Source organism: Saccostrea cucullata, unplaced genomic scaffold, assembly GCF_032062105.1.
Source record: "Saccostrea cucullata isolate Sc308-1 unplaced genomic scaffold, CSIRO_AGI_Scuc_v1 ctg1732, whole genome shotgun sequence".
Classification (NCBI taxonomy): domain Eukaryota; kingdom Metazoa; phylum Mollusca; class Bivalvia; order Ostreida; family Ostreidae; genus Saccostrea; species Saccostrea cuccullata.
Genome location: NW_026926588.1, coordinates 246,543 through 269,398, shown reverse-complemented (window position 1 = coordinate 269,398; position 22,856 = coordinate 246,543). Strand labels below are relative to the sequence as shown.

Here is a 22,856-nt window from a genome sequence, read left to right as displayed (position 1 = left end):
GTAATATTATATGTCTATGACTGTACCTTGGAATACTTTTTCTATTTAAAGAATTCAACAGTTACAGTCATTTAGGGAATTCCGAATTACTTTATACATTTTGACTAGTAACAACAAATATTAATAATGATGACAAAACGTATGAAAATCGATCATCAATTAATTCAATTTTACATGTTTAGTAGCCCAACCTTAATTTTTAGTTGTCCCAGGCCAGTGGGCTACTGTTAGTTTGCTGTATACATATAGTATACAAGTAGTTTAACTGCTCTAAAAAGATCTTTTGAAAAAAAAAAACAGTTTAAAACAACGGATTTAAGTTAATTCTTATAGATTATCTAAATGTCCATATCTGATTTGTCAAAAGCATGGGCAGTTTGTTTATTCTGAGTATTAATGGGAAGTTACGGTCATCGTTCTTGACTTCGTATAGACCCAAAGTCTGTTTTAGAGTACATCGATAAAGTATAATCTAACTTTATGATTGTATAATTTGGCATTAGACAAGAAATACCTTAAAACTTTAACATACATAATTTTTCACTCTCACCTGATATATCTGTCTTCCATGAGTCGTAATCACCTATAAAGTCGGGAGAATCTGCAAAAGAGAAAAAATACCGAAATTATTCAATAGATACTATATCTACATTCCAATAGTCTAATTTAACAGTAGAACTTCAGTAACGAATTAATGCAATAGTAAGGTGCCTGTCGTCAGTGTATTTGTAAGTAAAACAAAAGTGATATTTGAAATGGATGAAAATCACTTGTTACTTTTTGCTCACTTAATTTATCGGCTTAATCCCCAGAAGAAGAAAAGACTTTGAAGGAAAAATGCATTTTCCCTCTAAAAAAAATACACCATAGTCCCTGATCCGTTTTCGAAAAACTCATAATTTTAGAGGAAGCTCCCTTGCTTATCATAACCTTGCGTATAGTTTTTTTTCTGTACCCACAACTATCAGGGTTTTTTTTAATAAATGCAACTGCATATAGCAATATAACCTAAGAGATGTCTGTTCAACATCGAGGAAAAAATATAAATTTTCCAAAAAACTTTTAAAGAAGAAAAAAAAGTACTTATACATTTACTGATGAATATAGGATAACACCAGAAGAAACGGTGTAGTCTTGACATCTTACTTCAATTTTGCAATGCAGTACTGATATTAAAAGACTAGTCAGAACAGTGATCTATTCCAAACAAAGTGCCCAAAATATAACCAGTTAGGTTAAGTACAAGAGGAAACTAAAGAGGAATAAGTCTTAAGTTTCATTATAGAAAATCAACAACATGATGTTCAATCCCACTTAGTCTGAAATTAAAACAATAACGAGCTTTGGTTCGGACAAAACAAGAAGCAAATCTTAGCTCTTCGAGAATGATTAAAGGTTGAAAGAGAAACAGGCTCTGGTCCTTATCACCGACATGGAAGTTGGAAATATGTCATTTACCGATTTTTAATTCTGAATTTTGAGTTTTTATTTTCTACTTCCTCAAAAAACAGCTGCTAGTTGAGTTCTGTATGAAAATTGTTGTGACTACCTATGGTTTGGCAAGTGTTTGATGCATGGTTAGTTTGTGTTCACTGTACAGTGAAATGAGCATACTGGAAAAAACCAGCTCTAATAAAAATAAAAGAAATATTAAAGGTGCACGAACACAGATTTAAAGTTAATATCTTTTGTATAATATTATGACATGTATTTTAATAGCATTTTACACAAAAATAAATTAAAAATCTTATTTCATCTTAAAGTTGTTTAAACGTCAAATTTTGGATGGGTTAGATTGACACATCGTTGCCCACTCACAAATTTTATTTTCATTCATTATACTTAGGAAAGATGGCAGTCTTAATTGTTGTGTATTAATGAAAAATATTAAAAATTTAATCCAAAAAAATTATATTCAGAGTAGAAATGTTAGAAAGCAAAACTTCCTTTCAAGTATAGTCATTCCGAGCTAAGTGTTGTGTACAGAGTTTCGCAAATTAATTTAATTACCCCTGAAACGTACACAGTTTTTGTAAACAGGGCACGAGCCCTGTTATTGTTGATGTTTACAATTCACCTGGTGCGTTCAATCGTTGATTTGAACAGATTTTATTGTAATAAAATTACAAAGGGATTAGGCACAAGTTCTGAAAACTTATAACGCCCTCTCCCTAACCACAAATGCACGGACTGACAATATATTGTGTGTTTGTTTTGCTTTCGAACATTTCTACACTGAATTTTCTGGATTATAGTTTTAATATTTTTCATTTATACACAACAAGATTGCCACTTTTCCTAAGTATTAAGAATAAAATTAAAACTTGTAAAAGTTCGAGGATGTATCAATCAAACCCGTCTAAAAATTTGAATTTTCATAAATTTTAGATTAACATACTTTAGTAATCATACACGTACAAATGTAAATATGTAACAAAATGAATCTTTTACGGAGGAATCGTCAAATTATTATCATATATAGCGACCACAAGAAAAAGTCCCCTATTTGGTAAATATTTTTTAGGCTAGTTGTCATAGATAACGTGAACTTGTCATGCCTATAGATATTCAGCACAGAAGTGTTCATCGTAAAGATTTTTTTAAAAATATCACGGGTTTTATAAGTGCGGGCTGAATATATCATGTTATATACCGGTATACCACATACCATATATCACGGTTTTAACGTGAATAAGGAAATGAGCAAGATTGGGGAAAGCTGAGAAAGATGAATGCTTTTAATCATCATAACTCACGGCACATTCCAAAAAATGGATTAATTTGTAATTTAATTAGGAAACAATATTTTTATATCCCAGTACCAAATACCCATGGCCGGCATTAAAAACAGTTATTTCTTTCATATATTTTTACCAAAGTTACCCATTTGGGATTGCTGTCTTATCGTGACAGGTATTAATACAATTAAAAATTTATTCTGAGTCTTTCAAGTCGTGTTTGTTCGGGATAGAACTATTAAAAGTTGTTTTATTTCTAAATACTGTCACAGAGATCGAAACTAATCTTAAAACCATACTAGCCAGCAGGGCTAGCAATTTCTTATTTCTGCTAGCCCTGTTTATGTATAAGTTGTCCCTAAGCGACGCAACAAGGAGGTTAGGTTCAGGAGGGGATTCCCTATCCTATCAGTAGGGTACATGTATGTGGGACCTTTCCCAGACAATTTGAAATAGAGGTCACAAATCCTGCATTTTGGTCGTATTTTGGGTAATATTTAGGGATGTCAACGAATAGTCGACTATTCGACTGTCAGTCGAAAGGACCGACTATCGAATAATGCGACCGACTATCGACTAAATAAAATACGATAAAATAAAGAGCAATAACTCTTGATTATGAATTTAAATTGTTGACAAAATTATTTTCCCGAACAAAAACTATTGACTTCTCATTATCAATGTATAAATGCATATTAAATGCTCTTCTATAATCTGATAATTGTCAATAACAATTGTTTTTCTGATAAATTATGAATCACTGTGCTGGGTTTTGTTTCTAAAATTATATATAATGAAAACACAATTATTTAGTCATTACATTCCATGTATCCATATTAATATTGTTATTTTAGTAATGTTCAAAGGTTCACATACGGTAGCAGAGACACATTTTGATAATTACTTTTATAAAAACACGCATACATTGTAGTGTTGTAAGCTAGGGCATTTAACTGTTTTAACGTTAATACCGTAATCGGTATTAACAATGTCACACCTGATGTGTAGATGTTGTGTTTATCGTATTTTATTTAAATGAGTTTAAAAAATACTTGCTGGTAGTTTTTGATGCATATTAAAACTAAATAAATATAATTTCATGTAAACATAATAGCTACAAGTCAAGTTCCTGTGAATATCTGTCAAAAGCATACGTAATGTATACACCAAAGAAGGATAACTCTTGCATAGTCTATATGCAAACAAAAGTAAAACGGAAATAAAGATTTTATCATGAAAAAAATGTTCCGAATAGTCGACTATCGTTCGAATAATGCAATCGAATGTTCGACTAAGGAAAATATATATTTTGACATCCCTAGTAATATTATATGTCTATGACTGTACCTAGGAATATTTTTCTCTTTGAAAAATTCAAAAGTAACAGTCATTTAGGAAATTCCGAATCACTTTGTACATTTTTACTAACAACAAATATTAATTATGATGACAAAACGTATGAAAATCGATCATCAATAAATTTAATTTTGGGCCGCTCAAGGAAAACCAAGGCAAGCTTTGGGGAAAAGTCCCTGTCGCATGTTTGATAAAAGAATAACCCCTCTCACAACCAGTGGATAAGTGTATACTATTAAGTATTAATTATTATGCTATTGAATTGACATTTTACAAATCATACATTGTAAATAAGAAAAATCATAAAAGAGATATGAAGTCAGATGGAATAGAGACATGCTCTAATTCCTTCTGGCAAGTCAGATGGTTTTAACCAATCATTGACAAGGTCAGATAGGTTAATCTATATAAAGAAGAACTAACATGTGATTTTTTCCCGCACTTCTTCTCCAGAGATAATTCAGAATAAATTAATCTTATTTGTTGCAATCAAAATGTTAGGGAAATCCTGGCAGGAAATTTTCTATTGGCGGGACAGAAGAGAGAACTGAAATTAACTACGGAACAAACTGAACGATTAGTAGAGCTATATCAAGAGGAAGTAAATCTATTAAAACACAAATGGCTATTAAACGATCATCATCCTTCATTGTGAAATGTAAACAAAAATATTAGTGAACATCATGTCTGACAAACCCTACTGTGTAAATGAAACACTGAAATCACATCTTACAAGTCAAGGTTGATTGTCAGACGTATGGATCTGTCGTGTGAGTTAAAGCAAAAGGGTAAATTACAGAGAAATGCTGGCTGACTTGGAACACCCTAAACGACTTGAACCAAATCGGAAGTTGTGAGCGAGTCTTTCATTAAAATACATTAAAACCTAATTTTTAAGTTTTCACTCTTGAGAGATGTTCACCTGATATATCTGTCTTCCATCTGGCGTAATCATCTATATCGTGAACATCTACAGATGAGAAAAAATAATTCAATCGATACTAGATGTTCATTCCAATAGTCTCATTTACCAGTAGAGCTTCCGTAAGGAATGCAATAGTAAGGTGTCTGTCGTCAGTGTATTTGTAAGTAAAACAAAAGTGATATTTGAAATGGATGAAATTCACAATTCTAGAAGAGTCAAATTTTCTTGTCACTTGCTCACTTAGTTTATCGGCTTAATACCCAGAAGAAGAGAAGATTTTGAGCAACTAGCTAGGTAAAAGCAAAAATCACTTCAGTTTTAATGTGATAGTATGAAATCTATGTGTATTTATTCGTTTTTATTTATTTTTATGCCCCCGTAAATGAAGTTTCGGGGATGTATAGTTTTTGTCGTGTCCGTCTGTGTGTCTATCTGTCTAGCTGTCTCTCTGTCTGTTTGACTTTCATATTTCACATGTGTATTTCTTTTGACAAGACCTTCTTACCAAATTTGACCTTTTGACCTTGACCTTGGAGTTTGACACTCTTTTACATGAAAATTTTATACTTTGACTTTTACCAATTACCTTGACCTTTTTACCTTGACCTTGGAGAATTTTGTACTTCTTAAAAAACTTTAACATTGGCCCACTTTCAAATTTCACAACGGTTTTCCAGTGAGAATACCCATTCTTTTGGTACCATTTAATTAAATTTGAATTTAAGAAAAGTTTAATCTTTGTTCTGTTGCCAAACGGGGGTATCAGTGTTTCACAAACACATCTTGTTTCATATCGCTTTGAGTTATATAATCTTAAAATTTGATAAACTTAAAGTTCTATTGCGCATCTGGATTGAGTTGCCTGAGTAAAGTTTTACTCTATGTTTTCATCATCTTCGCTAGCCAAGGGTTTCCGATCCGAAATCTAATCTACAACCCTTGGCAGATTTAGTTATATCAAACGGGAACTTGCGCCGCCTATCGCCGTAATTGAGTTAAGTCCCTTGAAGCTTCTTAATATTTGTGCAATGAAAATAGCTGTAACATACGTAGATCAATATGACGTTTGAAACAATATAGCAACCTCCATGCAATTTGATGTGGAATATATCTAAACAACTTCATACAGCTACGGGCAGTGGGAACACCTCAAAAGTAGTAGAAAATATCGTTCTTCGTGGATATTTTTGGTAAAGAGTTTGACACCACTCTCTACTTGTTGCCGTGTCAATTATAATCAATGAGCCTGACATTTGATTGGCTTAAATTGATGCACCTAAAATGCGGAACACGGACTTATGTGGTCCTTTCAATAATTCTTGAAAACATATATAATTTTAAAAAATTAAATTAATGAATCCCTTGGTTTTTTTTAAGCATAGATCACGTACTTACTTTCAACCCTTGTAAATATTACTCTTATTTTGCATAAAGCACGAACAGAAAATCGTCGATTAGTAAAAACCTTGCGTAGACTCGGACTTCGCAGCCAATCAAATTCGTTTGCGCGAGTTTTAAAAGATCAGCCAAATCTGCCAAGGGTTGTAGAGAAGATTTCGAATCGGAAACCCTTGGCTAGCGAAGATATGTTTTCATTGGCTCTTTCATTTGATTAGTTATTTCTTATTTTTTCATTCAATAATACATTATTATTATAAATTAACCGCGCTTTACCTAAAATGGTTTGGTAGAAATTGACCAAGTGGTTCTTGAAACGAAGATGAAAATCTGAAAAGTATACGAAACGATGACGACAGACAACGGACGAATTTTGATCAGAAAAACTCATTTGAGGCTTCGATTTTAACTATTTCTTAATATGTCGATTAATTACGCCCAAAGCAATAAAATTTTCGATGAAAATGTAATAAATTGACGGACTAACGGATTTGAATAGGTAATTCTTTAACATTCAGTAAGTGTCCTTGTCCCCATATCTTAAAATAATGTTAATATGAGTTCGGTTTAAATATATAGAGGACCTTTAGAGCCGGGAAACTTTTTGGTTCAAAACAAATCAAATGTATGAAGAATGCAGAGATATGACGTCGAAACTTTTCAATCTTGCTCTTTGATATTTTTCTGAACTTTTAATCGAACAGTTGCTGATCTTGTGAATGCACAGTTACACGGTAAAATAAATAAGCAAATTCAAAGAATTGTGGTCCCTCTCTTTCGGTGCCTCAGTGAATGAGAGATGCCATTATTCATGGCATATTGATAATCTCTTGTTTGAGTTTCCTGTCTGACATCATACAAAAACATAAATTATTGAATTGATAACAAGTATGGCATAGATTTTATAGCTTCTAAAACTATATCAAACATCTAGATCAAGTTCATGTTGTTAATTATTATGATACCATCCAAAAGGTCGTATCACATGTAATGCAAAAGTGATAAAATATTAAAAACCAGAGTCAACAATCGGAAAAGTCTTGAAACTGGTAATGTACAAGTTAAATGAACATTCCATAACGTAGAACCTACGTCGTATGACATCATCAGTGAATATGTTAACCTGTGCTAGATCCATTATGACGTCATAATTAGTGTCACTTTTCCCCCCACTTTACAGCTTCAATAGAAATGTTAGAAAATCATAATGCAATTTGACATTTACAGACTTCAAATTAAAATCATGCCGAAATAATCTTAATTCATTTTATATTTTTTGGTTATAAATGCTTAATGACAATATGTTTCTTGAATTAGAGAAACCTGTAGGTACCGTTCAATTAATTGATCTTGACCTTAATTAAGTTGACAAATCCAAGGCTATCTTTTGTAATGAAATTTCAATGACTTTGTATATAACTTACTGTAATAATGTAAAGGTATGCAACTATTTTCAAAGAATGCAAAAAATCCTTTAAAAAAATCTTCTGTTGCCAACTAAATAGTTGTAATATCTTGATGAAATGTGTCTAAGACAAAGATGTACGTGTTGTAAATCGTGACTGTGTACATTGTGTGATATCTATCATGAAATGATGTGCATTCCTTTTCATAATAATTTGTTACTTATTCATATTCTTGGAGTTTGATTACAATTCTCTATTAAATATTATCTTTTTAAATTTAAAGTACAATTTTTGATAAACATTTTTAATGTGAAAGTAATCACAAACATTCATTTAATAATTAAATTCCGTGTAAGTGCAAAAAGGTCAAGAACATTAACATCGGTAAATAATCTATCTCTCATTAGTTAGAGGCGAATGTATATAATTTAATCACTTTTTGTAATCATTTGGGTATGTTCTTTATCATATAAAACATTGAAAACATTGTGACAAAGACTTTTGAAAAATATTTACAAATGTAGGGTGGAACATTTACTGAAATAAATAGAGTTCATTTGCCTATAGTTTTAAAAATGTTGACTTATCTTTTACGTCAATTGAATAAAAAAGAATTTATTCTCGGGAAATATTGTTAAATACTGTTCAATTAATAAACAATTAAAACAACGATGTTTAAAGAAGTAATTTTGTGATTTTTTGTCTTCTTTGCATGACAAGTACCCCTAAAAATGACTGAAATTGTGAAGTCGCAATATGTAATTATCATTCCATGTTTAACTGGCTGCACTACATTTAATAACAAGGAAACATGTCATGTGCTTTTAACTGATTGATAAGCAAGTGCTAATTTATCATTATGAAAAGTTTGAAAATCTTGTGACAAAGACTTCTTTGAGATAGGTTCTACCATAAGTATCTTCTTTCAATAAAAAAATTATCAGCAATGTTAAAATATTTAAAAATGATCATGGTAACTAGGTTAAAATCAGAGTGCATTTGAAATGCTTGTCACAGGTAATGCAGAGGTCAAATATGAATACCCTATATTTGCGTCTTCAAAAGTTGGCTACACTTTTGAAATGTTTGAAATTCTGTGAAACTTGAAAGTCAATGTCACGGGGTCAAATATCATAGCACACTTAGAAACAATTTGTCACAGGTTATACATTTGTCAAAAATGAACTCACTGTCACATATCATTTAAAAGTAATCAACAAATCTAAAATTTTAAAAATTAGGACAAAAGCAAAAGTTACAAGCAAAAATTAATAAGTACTGTGGAATCATTTTAATTCTTGGGGATCAAGGTTCCTGGGCTGGCAAAATTGTACGTGTTCGTGGGGACGTAACTTCACTATTAAATACGATGGTTCAAAGAATCAATATGTTTGCAAAATAAACATCGTGAGGATGTGAATTCCTGGTAAATGATGACCCATGAAAACCAAGAACATTGGTTTCCCAAGATTCCTAAGATTCCACATTACGTCATACTTCATTGTCGAGGTGACAGGATGACAGGATCAAAAAGCATGCATTTGGAAAATCTTTTACAGGTTATACACACATTTAATATGAAGCCTATTCTTTCTTTATTCATATTTTATGTCCATTTAATATTTATGTTAAAATGTTTGAAAAATATGTCAAAGTCCAATGTCAAGGTTAAAAAAAAATACCACGGTAAATGTATATTTGGAAAGGCATTGTCATAAATAATGCACATTTTAAATATAAAAGGCAGCTTTTTTAAATCAAAAGTTGGAAGCAAATATAACATTTTTAAAAGTGAGTGAAACGTCAAGGTCACGGGATCAAAAAATGTATAATATTTGAATTGTCTTGTCACAAGTTAAGTTAACATGATATACGAAAGCTCTACTTCTTCTCGTTCAAAACTAATATCCAAGATTAAAGTTATACGTCAGACATACTGACTGACAGACAGATTGACGGAAAAATGAAATTAAATGTTTCCTCGCTTTTGCCAAAGTTGGTGACAAACGATACTTAGCTACAAAAATAGTTGTTAACAAAATTAATTTCAAGTGATAGAAAAACTTGTTTAATTATTTTTTGGCATTTGGCAAGATGCGCAAAGAAAAGAATATGTTGTCTTCAGTTTTCTATTATCTCCGTATTTCTGATCAAAATTCTAAAAAAAACTTGCACAACATGAAATTGAAAAAAAGTAAAAAAAAAATTACATTGAGTAAATCATTTTCGCTCTAATTATGGATCCACGAAGAGTTAGAACGTTGGTGTTACATATTTTAAATATCTGATTTCGTGACTGCTCCGGGTTCCAATGCTATTGAAGCATTTTTACATCATGGAAGTGAAGAAATTTGATATTTGTTAAATGTTTGTTGTTTTTATTAATTCTTATTGTGTGTCAAACGTTTATGCACATTTTCAACGAAAGACGTTCATTAGAAAGCAAAATATACACAATGACTCAATGATTTTCGAACAGCCCTCGTATACGTTGATGACAAATCGCTACATTTGAATGTTGAAAAAAATCGTTGATACGTAATAAAGCAGTAGTCATTGTTTGCATCATTGGGATCTTATACATGTATGTAAGTGCTTCGCATTATGTATTTTTACTCTAGTGAAACCATAAATCTTCAAAATTTCCTTTTTTACCTCCTGCTTCATGAAATGAATCATATTCTTATATGAAATCTGAGCTACAGTTCCTTTATAATTTGATCATTTTACAAATGAGCAAAATAATTAATTGACTTATTTCTTCTAAAGATTATCTTGTATTTCAAATTAGATGGTGATATAATCTGTTAATAACATATAACATGATTAATTCAAGTTCAATATTTTCTACATTTTATATTTAAATTATAACATGATTAATTCAAGTTCAATATTTTCTACATTTTATATTTAAATTGAAATATAGATTTACGATAGTAATACACAGAAATAAAATATCATAGTCATTCTTACCAACATTTTCAGTATATTTGTTACAAAGCAGTGGAATACAACATGTACGTACATTCAAGTCTTTTATGTGAGTCACTTTCGTGTCTTTTTTCTCTTCTTTCCAAAAAAGATATCGTCTCTAAAATAAATATTATGGATCTTTATTAAAATTAGAATTTGTTCTAGAAATATTTATTTAAATCAATGTCATTACGTGTCATTTCTGTTCGTGATTTTTAACTCTACACATCAACAAAAAAATCATTAATGACAAATCCTTAATGCAATACATTCAAAACCATTAAATTCAAGCATCCATTTACGTGTGTTTAGACTACGAAATTCTTTAAATGTTATTTTAAAAATATTCACCAAAATTGTACGGTAGTCCAAAAGCTTTTGTATTTATATACTTTTCAAAATTCAGCTATGCCTTGATTAATACGATATAAAAATCAAAGTACTGAAAGTACTCATGGGAATTGTACATGGTAATCTGAAAGATCTCACAGGAAGTAGAGGAACATTTTCATGCTTTCAGATTTAAGTCAGTTAGATCTAATTTGTTAGAGATACAACACGAAACATTAAAAATAATTTCAATTGTATTTGAATAGCAAAGATCATCCCAGGATGGGACTGCTTTTAAATTAGCTGCAGAACTGTAGCTTTCCGAAAAAAAAAATTTTGATAGACCGGAGAGCTACAGTGGCACCCATTGAAAAACAAGAGGCCCATGGGCCACATCGCTCACCTGAGTAACTTGGGTGATGCAGATCTTTTTTAAAGATTTGTTCTATACATATTTCTATGTAAAACTTGGATTCCCTATTGTGGCCCCGTCCTACCCCCGGGGGTCATGATTTTAACAATTTAATATCTACACTACCCAAGGATGATTCCACATAAATTTCAGCTTTCCTGGCCCAGTGGTTCTTGAGTAGAAGATTTTTAAAGATTTGTTCTATATATTTCTATGTAAAACTTGGATTCCCTATTGTGGCCGCGCCCTACCCCCGGGGGTCATGATTTTAACAATTTAATATCTACACTACCCAAGGATACTTCCACATAAGTTTCAGCTTTCCTGGCCCAGTGGTTCTTGAGTAGAAGATTTTTAAAGATTTGTTCTATATATTTCTATGTAAAACTTGGATTCCCTATTGTGGCCCCGCCCTACCCCCGGGGGTCATGATTTTAACAATTTGATATCTACGCTACCCAAGGATGATTCCACCTAAATTTCAGCTTTCCTGGCCCAGTGGTTCTTGAGTAGAAGATTTTTAAAGATTTGTTCTATATATTTCTATGTAAAACTTGGATTCCCTATTGTGGCCCCGCCCTACAACCCGGGGGTCATGATTTTAACAATTTAATATCTACACTACCCAAGGATGATTCCACATAAGTTTCAGCTCTCCTGGCCCAGTGGTTCTTGAGAAGAAGATTTTTAAAGATTTGTTCTATATATTTCTATGTAAAACTTGGATTCCCTATTGTGGCCGCCCCCTACCCCCGGGGTCATGATTTTAACAATTTAATATCTACACTACCCCAGGATGCTTTCATATAAGTTTCAGCTTTTCTGGCCCAGTGGTTCTTGAGAAGAAGATTTTTTAATGACCCCACCCTATTTTTGTATTTTCTTGATTATCTCCCCTTGAAAGGGATCTTGGCCCTTGATTTTAACAATTTAAATTTCCCTTTACCCAAGGATGCTTTGTACAAAGTTTGGTCAAAATTGGCCCAGTGGTTTTTGAGAAGAAGTTGAAAATGTGAAAAGTTTACAGACAGACGGACGGACGGACGACGGACAACGGGTGATCAGAAAAGCTCACTTGAGCTTACAGCTCAGGTGAGCTAAAAAACTGTATATATTTACTGCACATAAAAAGTGCGCTGGTTCTCAATTAATTTTATTTTTCCATGTTTTTTTTAATTGTCACATCAAAATATTACTAACATGTTCTAAAATATTCTTTCACTGTTCCACAACAAAACATTCCTTATAAGTATTGTTAATAGCCCCTCAGTCCCTAATCTGGCCTAAAAATTGAGATCATATAAAATGTCGTCCATTTATACCATCGTCTTCCACCTTCCTCAAAAATTTTTGCTGCAATTTTGGTTTGCAAGAAAATTTGGTCCAACGCACTTCGTGCAAATGTCAAATATAAGCGAACTTCATCAAGGAGGAAAGGATTTTTATAAATCTTTTTCACGATTGAGCTAAGAATTATAAAGGATTAATCCAGAACTAAGCTCAACTTTTCGTGTTCAATAAATGTACTGTTTTTACAATGGGTGGCGCTGTACAGTAGCTGTCTGTCAAAATATTTTTTTCGGAGAGCAGCAGTTCTTCAGCTACTTTTAATTACAGGTCAGTTAGTGCAGATTTGAAAGAGATACAACACCAAGCATTAAAAATAAGTTCAATTTACTTAGCACCGTTTTTTGAAAGTGTGAAGGGGGGAGCAGAGAAAAACAATTTAACTTCCCTGATAAAAACCTGACAACAATTTGACTTAACAAGACAAACAACCCCCACCACCAAAAAAAAAATAGTTTTTCCAAACTCGAAAATACTATTTTGTGGGTAGGATTCAATCTCCTTTTAGTACCATTTATTACTCAAACACTGCCCTTATACTTATGAAGCATTTGAATCAAAACGCCCCCTACTCTTTTTTGAAGATATTTGGTCCCAACAAAGAAACAAACAATCTTCATATTCGATGTTACCATCAACAGACACTAGATTGTCATTTTTCTTCCTCTGATTAAAACACGCATTTGCTTTTCTCTTTTGGGTATGAATGGTTCTTTTCGGACACAATAATTAATTTTTACAGAATTCTGTGCTTATCTTTTCTATCAAATGTATCTATCTTAATATTAAATAACTTTAAATTTCATTTCAAGTGATTTCTAAATAGAAGTAAGTATGTCTAAATACTTTACATTTTATTTGTTTTACGTTCGATAATTTTTCACTCATATTGAGACACTACCACTTGCCGATGGAGTTAGCTACATGTAGGTCTATAAATTTTTAACTGTACACAGCACTCACAACCATTGAGCAGTGAGGGGTCGTTTTGTGCCAGCACCTACAGCGAAATAGGATTTCGGTGTATAATGGCCTCATCAAAAGAGTTCATCTCAAAATGCATCCCACAGGAACGTGCGACGCAAGGATCAACACCTTACTTTGAATCTCTTGAGCAAACTATTTTAACAACTGCGCCACGCGAGTGACACTTAATTTTTGTGATTTTGATTTAACTCGAATTTAATTAAATATCAGACATAGTCTAACGGCTACTACAAGAAAATTAAAAACACGAGGAACGAGTTTTCACACATTGATCATTTGGATTAATATACCATTGTGTCTGCATACACATGCATTCATTCATTTTAATTGTTTTATTAATTATTAATTAAAGCCACGCACATTTTTCAAAATTCAGTTCTAGTGATGAACACGTGACCAACTAAATGCTGATAAATTCATGAAATTAAAAATTAATGTCATTTAAAATCGTGATTTCGAATATCAAAAAACTTGAATAGCATTTAAATGCTATTGTTTTTTCCCTTTACCATTTTAAAAAAAATGAGTTGCATGTATCTGGTCTGACAAAAATTTTTTCCAGTCTAACAGATCATTTTACTTGTCAGAAAAAATAAATGTCTGATAGTGATTTTTTTCCGTACTATTTTTTAAACGAAACGTTGTTCTGTCTTTTCATTGCTTGAACAAATTAAAAGAAGTTGTGTAAAACTTTAGCGTTACAAGTATTCCACAGCTTCTTACACTGACAGCAGACAAAAGCTCTATTTTAGATAATTCCGACCCTTTCCAAAGATTTTCCTAAATTTTGTCATTCCTTTAAATGACATAACAATTAAACCACTTGGTATATAAAGGAGAGAATGAACTAAACTTACGTATCAAAAAGTTAACTATTCAGAATAAACTCTTAACAGCACTGGGGCGTAGTGGAGTCAGCCGAGGATTGTCGATTGATAAATTACAGAAAACTGGGACTACTTTTTCATACGGAAATCAAATTTTGAGTCATTTCTCATAGATATGACAAAAATATGCTATTCAAGTTAAGTTAAATAAAATTCAATTTAATTACTTTCAAATCATTTATGAAAATTAGATTAATGCAGAAAAATGAGATGGACTATTTTTATTGCAGACGTTTCTGCTAGTTTATATAGAATTGTGCGAGTTTATATTGAATATCACAGGGAAGTAAATCGGCCGACACAGAAGCACCACTACAGCTGCTATATAATTCATTGTAAAATTACTGTGCTAGAAATCGCGTGACGACCATGACATGTTTCAGAGTTTGACCGCTAAATGGTTTTTTTTGTGTGTGAATAGGTGGATAAGAAGGAGAAAGACTCTAAACAGAATCATATTATTGGCAAGATATCATTAATCCTTTCCAATGATTATACATTTTATCCAATATCAACATCAAATGATATCATATGATTGATAACTCCTAGCCTTCTCACTGGCTGAGGTCAAACATTGTAGAAAAATGCTATGTTATGTTCATCTACACGTGGCCTTTCAGGAGGACATATAAGAATTCATTTTTCTACATTGGAATTAAAAAGATCCAGAAACTTCAAATTAATATAAAATATTTCAGTTCTAAAAGACTACTACTCAGGTGTACTAAAAATTCAGGCTTAAAGAATCGGGAAGGGGATTAGAAGGTAAATAAGGGGGGGGGGGGTTGTAATTAATTTATCATTCAATCTTATTATGTAACAAGAAGGACTCGATCACTATTGTGATATCATTGAGTGTCAAATTGACATAAAAAGGAATTTTGTATAAAAATTATTGTACATCAAAATTCAAATAAACCCTTGAATACCTGGATTTGGTTCTAATGTCTTATTTTTCCTCCTTTGCTTTCTTTTCCATAGAAGAACACCTAAGAATAGTAGTACGATGAGGACAATCACTCCAGCACACAGTCCTCCTACTATTACACCAATATCGGGGGATTCGTACTCCTGGTTTGTGGTTGTTTGATTATTTATTGCCGTAGTGTTGTAGACACCAAGATCTAAGTTAAGGGTTCTGTTTTTAAAAAAAATTATAAATTTTATTTCATCATAAAAGGTTGATTAATACCAAATAAGCAGACTTTAACGCATTAATTTATTTTCAGACTATGTGACAACCGCGCCCACCCCAGGTACCTTGAGCCAAGGGCCCTGAAATTAACCATTTTAGAAGAGGCATATTTCATGTCTAACATTGACATAATACCCAGGAGCAAAAAGGGTTTTTGAAGAATCCATGCATTTTCACTTCATTATCATTAGAGCCCCATCCTAACACACAAACCCCTTCCCTGGGATCCAGAAATTCATAAATATGTAAGAGGCATCCTTGTTCATCATAACTATGTACATAGTTCATTGGTTTGATACTCAGGAGCAGAGGAGATTTTAAAAGAATTTTTCGCTATATAACCCATAGAGCCCCATCCTAACACCAGAAACCCTAACCCTGACGCTAATGAAATTCCCAATTTTGGAATGGGCACACTTTTTCAACAGAACTATGTACTTGTTTAGTTTATTTAATACTCAGGTACAGAGAAAAAGATTTTTAAAGAATTCATGTATTTTCATTATACAAATGAATCAATAGAATCCTGCCCCAACCCGAGAACTCGCAATCCAGGGTTCATGAAATCACAATTTTGGAAGACACATTTTTGGTCATCATAACTATATACTTGTTTCGTTTGTTTAATATCCAGGAGCAGAGAAGAAGATTTTCAAATAATACATGCATTTTCACTATATTATTAATAGTGCCCCGCCCTAACACCAGAACCCCTAACCCCGGGGTCATGAAATTCACAATTTTGGAAGAGGTAGCCTTATTCAACATAACTACATGTATGTATTTGGTTTTTTTATTACATGTAAATACGCAGGGGCAAAGCATTTTGTCAAAGAAATAATGTGTTTTCACTTATAATCTATATAGCTCAGCCATAGCACCTAAGAACCCCTGACCCTGGGGTCATGAAATTCACAATTTTGAAAGAGGCAGTCTTATTGAACATTACTTTGTACTTATTTAGTTTATTTCATGCCAAGGAGCAGAAAGGAAGATTTTCAAACAAATAATGCATGTTCACTATATAATCTTTATAACCGCATTTTAGCACTAGAACCCCTGTCCCCAGGGCCATGGATTTCAAAATTTTGTTAGAGGACTCAATACTGATTACAATCATGCAAACAGTTTGGCTGCTTGATAACCAGTAGTAAAGTAGAAGATTTTTAAACATTGTATTAATTTTAGTGGTTTTGGTCCCACATCTCAGACCCCAGGGGTGGGGAGGCAGGGACCACGAAATTCACAATTTTTGTTTCGCTTCACCCATACTTAATGCCAAATTTGGTTGAAAATGGTTGAATGGTTGCAGAGAAGATGAATATGTTCAAAGTTTAACGCACGACACCGGACGAAAAAGGATAGCAATGGGTCATCTGAGATTACCTAATAAAAGCACATTTGTTTGATGGGTTTCCTTTACTTACGTTTTTGAACAGGAAGGATCGGCAAGATAGCAACGGTTCACTGTGTTAATTCTTTGACATGCAGGATCTAAATCAACCAATTATGAAGATTGAATGTTTGTGTGAAGGTCTTTTTTTATGTTGTTACTTATCTATAATACAGATATGTTTTGGTCCTTACATTTGTAATTTTCATTGTTTCTAAAAGCATCCTCTGGACAGCCTTCTAAAAATCCTGAGCAGGCATATGGAAACAGTTTTCCTTCCGTCGTCTCCAAACAGTATCCTAAATACGTATGACCGATTTTGTCAATGATGACAAGACAGATTTGAATGTATAAATAAAGTGTGTGTAGATGTTCTATGTTTAATTGAGTTTTCATCTTTTATGCATATGTTTGGTAAGTGGAATAAATATTTGTTATTGATTTTTAAATTAAATTAAATTATATCATTGATTTTCGACTAACCAAATTTTTAGTGGCTCACCTTTTTGTATTATCCCCATGATTCCATCGTGACAGAACTCTACTAGACCAGTCTTCTCGATGTTAGGGAGACATATATACTGATCGTTATTATATTTGTCCCTTCCACAGCCAAGTCTTGTAGATGCATTTATAGCTTCTGTGAGGTTTTGTGGACAAGAGTCGACAAAACTTTCCATAGTTGTACTGATATTGAAGTCGATAAAAACCTAATTGTATAATTGAATATTAAATTCTGCAAAAATAGCATAAATTAAATTTACACTGATTTCTCATATAAAATGTAAAACTTTATAGGTTGGGATTCCTCGTTTAAACAAACCCTCAAAACAGAAAACAAATAAGCAAAATTTAACAACTTTATGCATGCTATAAAAGATTTTTTAAAGCTATTTAAAAAAAACACTATTTCATATATATTTTATTCCCTTTGTGTTTAAATGTTTTAAAGGAATTTAATGTACGATGAGTGGATATTGAACAATTTTGAAATTTTTAAACCAGTTAAATACCTGTATGTATTCAATAGCTGGATAAAAATGAAAAAACTGAATTCGAACTCACATGATTGATAACTAGCAGAAGCCGGTCAATTTGCTCTGTAATCTTTTTTAAAGATTCAAATAAGATTTTTAAAAAATAACTTTGTCAAAATATCTTTTATAATGATTCATTTTATTTCATATTAATTTTGTTTTTAATTTTCATACAAAAAGAGTTTATGTATACATTCTCCAAGATATTTGTTCAAATGATTTTTACAATATCTCGAGAGCCAGAGGCGTAGTCACAAACTTAAAAGTGGGGGTTGGGGTGGGGCTCAACTTCAGAATTCTTTGACAAGCAAAAAAAAAACCCAAGATTGAAAGTTCCCCAAACTCGAAAATCCTATTTCGGGGGTGTGTGGGTGTGTATTAGTGGCCAACTTTTTCAAAGGTACATTCTTCGATATCACTATACTGTGGTCAAAAAAAGGGGGCAACTATCTCTTCAATGAACATTTCCTACAGTAAAGGTTATGTTGGGGAAAAAAGTGGGGGGGGGGAGGTCTTGACGATTTAATTACTACATTATACAACTATTACTTACTCATTTGTTGAACATAAAAAAATGCCATAAAATGAGGTTAAATATTACTTCAAAATAGCTGTGATTTTATTCTTCATGATGTACTTTGTACGGCTAAACTCTCAAAATGTAAACCCCTTGATTAAAGAATCATATAATATTAATATATCTATGCATGAAGAAGGATTTTACTCCTGGCATACCCTTGCAATGTCTTTATTTGAAGAAAATAATTTAAATAGCAATGAATACAACAAAAAAGATGAAAAATTTGACAAAATTAGAAATTCAGTTAAAAAGAAGAAAGTTAAAAAGAAAATTGTACTAGATAATTATAAAGAAAAAACTATGGAAAATTAACAGAAAATTCAAAACTATACTTGTACAGTAAAATAAAACACAATGTCGATATGGAAGAGTATCTTATGCTTGAAAATAGTTTTAAGAATAGACAAATGCTAACTAAATTTCGAACAAGTGACCACTGCCTAATGATAGAAATTGGTAGACATAAGAAAATACCTCGAGAACAAAGATTATGTTCTTCATGTAATACTACTGATGATGAATCACATTTTTTTCTATACAGTGTAGCTTGAATATTTCCATTTCTAATTTTTTTTCTCTGTGATAACCCTTTGAAAGTTACCGGAGTTGATTTCTTGACATTTCTACCGGAATGTAAATTACACAGGTCGATAGGTCTGGAGCTATGAAGGCCTTAAACGCATGCAAATCTCGTGCGCATCTGTCTCTGTGCTTGATGCTAAGGAGGCCAAATATGCACGTAAATCTCGTGCGGCTTCCTTTGTGTCTGGCGTCAGTGGGCGAGGACTATTGAAATCCGCATGGGAGTTCTAGTTTAATCTAAATCTATCTCCACATTTTGAAGTCTGAATCTATCATTTTATTTCACAATGAAATGGAAATATAAGGAATCACTGTCTAGTTAGGAGAGTATGCCAGGGACATCAACAATAGTGGGAAACATGGGATAATTTAAGCATAACGGGCTTCTCCCGTTATGCAAATTATCCCATGTTTCCCACTATTGTTGATGCCCTGGCATACTCTCCTAACTAGACAGTGATTCCTTAAATATACAAGCAAGGAATATACTTATAAAAGCTATGTTAGATAATTGTTCTTCATTCTACCTCAAATCACCTACTCAGAAACTTGAATATATACTAAGTCCAAAACTTGAAGTTATACCGGCTGTTTGCACTTTTATAAAACAATTATTAGAATTGAGAACTAAAAGATCCACATTGGTGTAACATTTAGGGAATAAATTTCTATATGGATATTGTATATATAATTCATTGTTCTCATTGATTTTGTTTGTTTTTTGTATTGCTTGACCCATATGAGTGTAATATGCAATAAAGATTATTATTATTATTAAAAAGTGGGGGGGGGGCACAGACATCATCTTGCCCCCCCCCCCCCGATCTGAAGGTGGGGGGGGGGCTAGTGCCCCCACTGCCCCCCCCCTTGACTACGCCTATGAGAGCACTGTCCAAAAGTAAGAAACAAAATTAGACACTAATTGGATTTTTGTAAATTCCTTTGGTGGAGTATTTCTGTTTGACAACACTTTCAAAATGCTACCATGAATAATAATGATTAATTTTATCAGACAATTTAGTACATAATTGAAGAGAAATTTAAAGCACTGGGCTTTTAAAAATACAGATAGGAGGAATTTTAACAAAATAAATTAAATATTTCAAATATTTCTAAAAAATAAATTGAAATACTAAGGAACCTTATTTCATCGGATATGGGGCCTATTATTAGAAGCAAATGCATGCAACAAAAATCAGTTATACTTTACAGGTGTAGAGAGCCCCCTTAAACACATCTTAACTTTTCTAATAAATATTGGTGAAATATAATATATGCCTATGTCTGATAATATTTGATATATTTGAAGACTTTAATCATTATTTTCTGAAACTATAATGTTTAAAAGACCTTTTTTTGCAAATATATACATAGTATAGGCATTGAAAATTGGAGCGTACCTTTTTGTTGGTTTACCCTCCCCGCCCCCCCCCCTACCTTTCAATTATGCGTAGAACTTTAGGTCTGAAACACAGACAGATTCCTGATAAATCTATTTTGTAAAAATGTTCTTTAATTGTGTCTTTATTTCCAAACTAAAATTCAGAGGATCTAATACTGATCAAAGATTTTCCATATTGGGGAGAAAAGGTCACGTGTTAAAATTACATCTATTTATTTTTTATGTACAGATTCTTGACTCTCATTAATATATGATGTTTTTGTTTATTAATGAACAACATTGAAACTATAATCCAGAGAATTCTGTTCAGAAAATTAAAAAAAAAAGCACATCTAAGTCAAAAATCATTGCATTGTCAGTCGAGATCTGTGTCCAGTGATTTGTGTAAAAAGTAAATGTTAACAATTTGACAGAAATTTATGATTAACGTAACGTTATCATGAATGTCCTTGTTTTTTAATTTTCTGTGTGTAGTTCTTACTTTAATAAAACAAGCATGCTACTTTGTCGATATATAATTTATTTTTTGTGAAATAAACATGATCGATTTAAATCTTCATATTTACTAGTACTCTATCATATTTTCCACATACAGTGTATCATGATCATGATTAGACATTATATTCAGTTCTGAAAAGGTAAACAACGCTTCATACTATTTTCGATTTGAATCTAATTTTATTCTAGTTAATGAAAATCAAAACAGCAAAAAAAATGTTAGTGACATTTCACCTTAAAACGAAACTAGATATTTTTTATAATCGTAAAAATTATATTATTTCAAATAAAAATAATTCAGATGCGTGTAATATTTTACCTCTTGTAATAATTTCTCTACATCTCTGAAATCAGGTCCTTTACTTAACCGTCATCTGAGAGATAATTAATGCTTCCTATACCTTCTATATGTGGCGTCCCTCGAAGACCTTCACCTTTTCTTTAAATACCCCACGTATCTGTATGTAGGCCTAGTGCACACGTATTTAAATGGTTTTTTTTAATTCTTTTGATCATGTGGATCCAAAAATAGATGATCCGATAAAACTGTGCTTTTATTCTCATTTGCTGAAAATATATTTGAGATTGCATTCCCTACATTATATGAAATGCCATATACGACAGCCAACTGCTTACTGCCAACTGCTGACTGCTTACTGCCAACTGTCCGCTCCTTACTGCCAACTGTCACACATATTTGAATAAATTTTATTATTAGATTGATATTTATGTAAATTAAAAAAAAAAGGCGCGGGTCTATAGGACATTTTTTCCAAGAGGGTCTGGTAAAAAAAAAATCCAATCCAGAAATTTCGTGATAAGAAAAAAAATACGTAAAGTCCTTTCCTAAATGTGAAAATTTATTTCGGCCGGGGAAAGGGGGTTCTTATGCGTCATACCTTCATGTGTATGACATTTTTCATACCAATTTAAGACGAATCCACATTTTCGGTCGGGGAGGAGGGGGGGGGGGGGTTCTAAGGTCCCTTTTAGTTGATTTATTTTATACATTAAATGACTTTTAGTTGGTTTAGTTTGTGCATTAAATAACTTTACAAATTTCAGAGGGGTGCTCCGGACCCCTCTCTCTAGATCGTTTTCTAAGTGGAGGGTCCAAGGTCAGTTATACAGGTAGTTCGTTTAGTTTATTTAACGAATGACTGTAAAAATTTTAAACCCCTCCCCCAATCTATGCATGTGAAACATTATAACACGCAGAGATATACATCTTTAATTTGAGGACATTTTTAATTATAGAATATAACGGAAAACGGAAATTTATTTTCAAAACATCTTTCTCTGCGAAACGACAAATCTTTTTTGTTTTTATTCTCTCTTCAAAGGTTTTGTTGTCTTCGGGGGAGGGGGGGGGGGGGGCTTCTTTAAAGATTAGAAGCAGAAAATAGTCAT

The 22,856-nt window shown here is 32.2% G+C and overlaps 1 protein-coding gene across 1 annotated transcript; it reads right to left on the bottom strand.

Annotated features, from left to right (window-relative positions):
• Window positions 1-550: 550 nt before the first annotated feature.
• LOC134272157 (uncharacterized) lies at window positions 551-21,872 on the bottom strand (the record flags this gene model as incomplete). Its single annotated transcript, XM_062754406.1, has 7 exons — window positions 21,766-21,872; window positions 17,850-18,057; window positions 17,542-17,646; window positions 17,382-17,448; window positions 15,689-15,897; window positions 10,849-10,914; window positions 551-601 (listed from the first exon to the last, which is right to left on the bottom strand). Coding segments are annotated over exons 2-7 (676 nt in total), but the record flags the coding sequence as incomplete, so codon positions are not given.
• Between the last annotated feature and the right edge of the window lie 984 nt (window positions 21,873-22,856).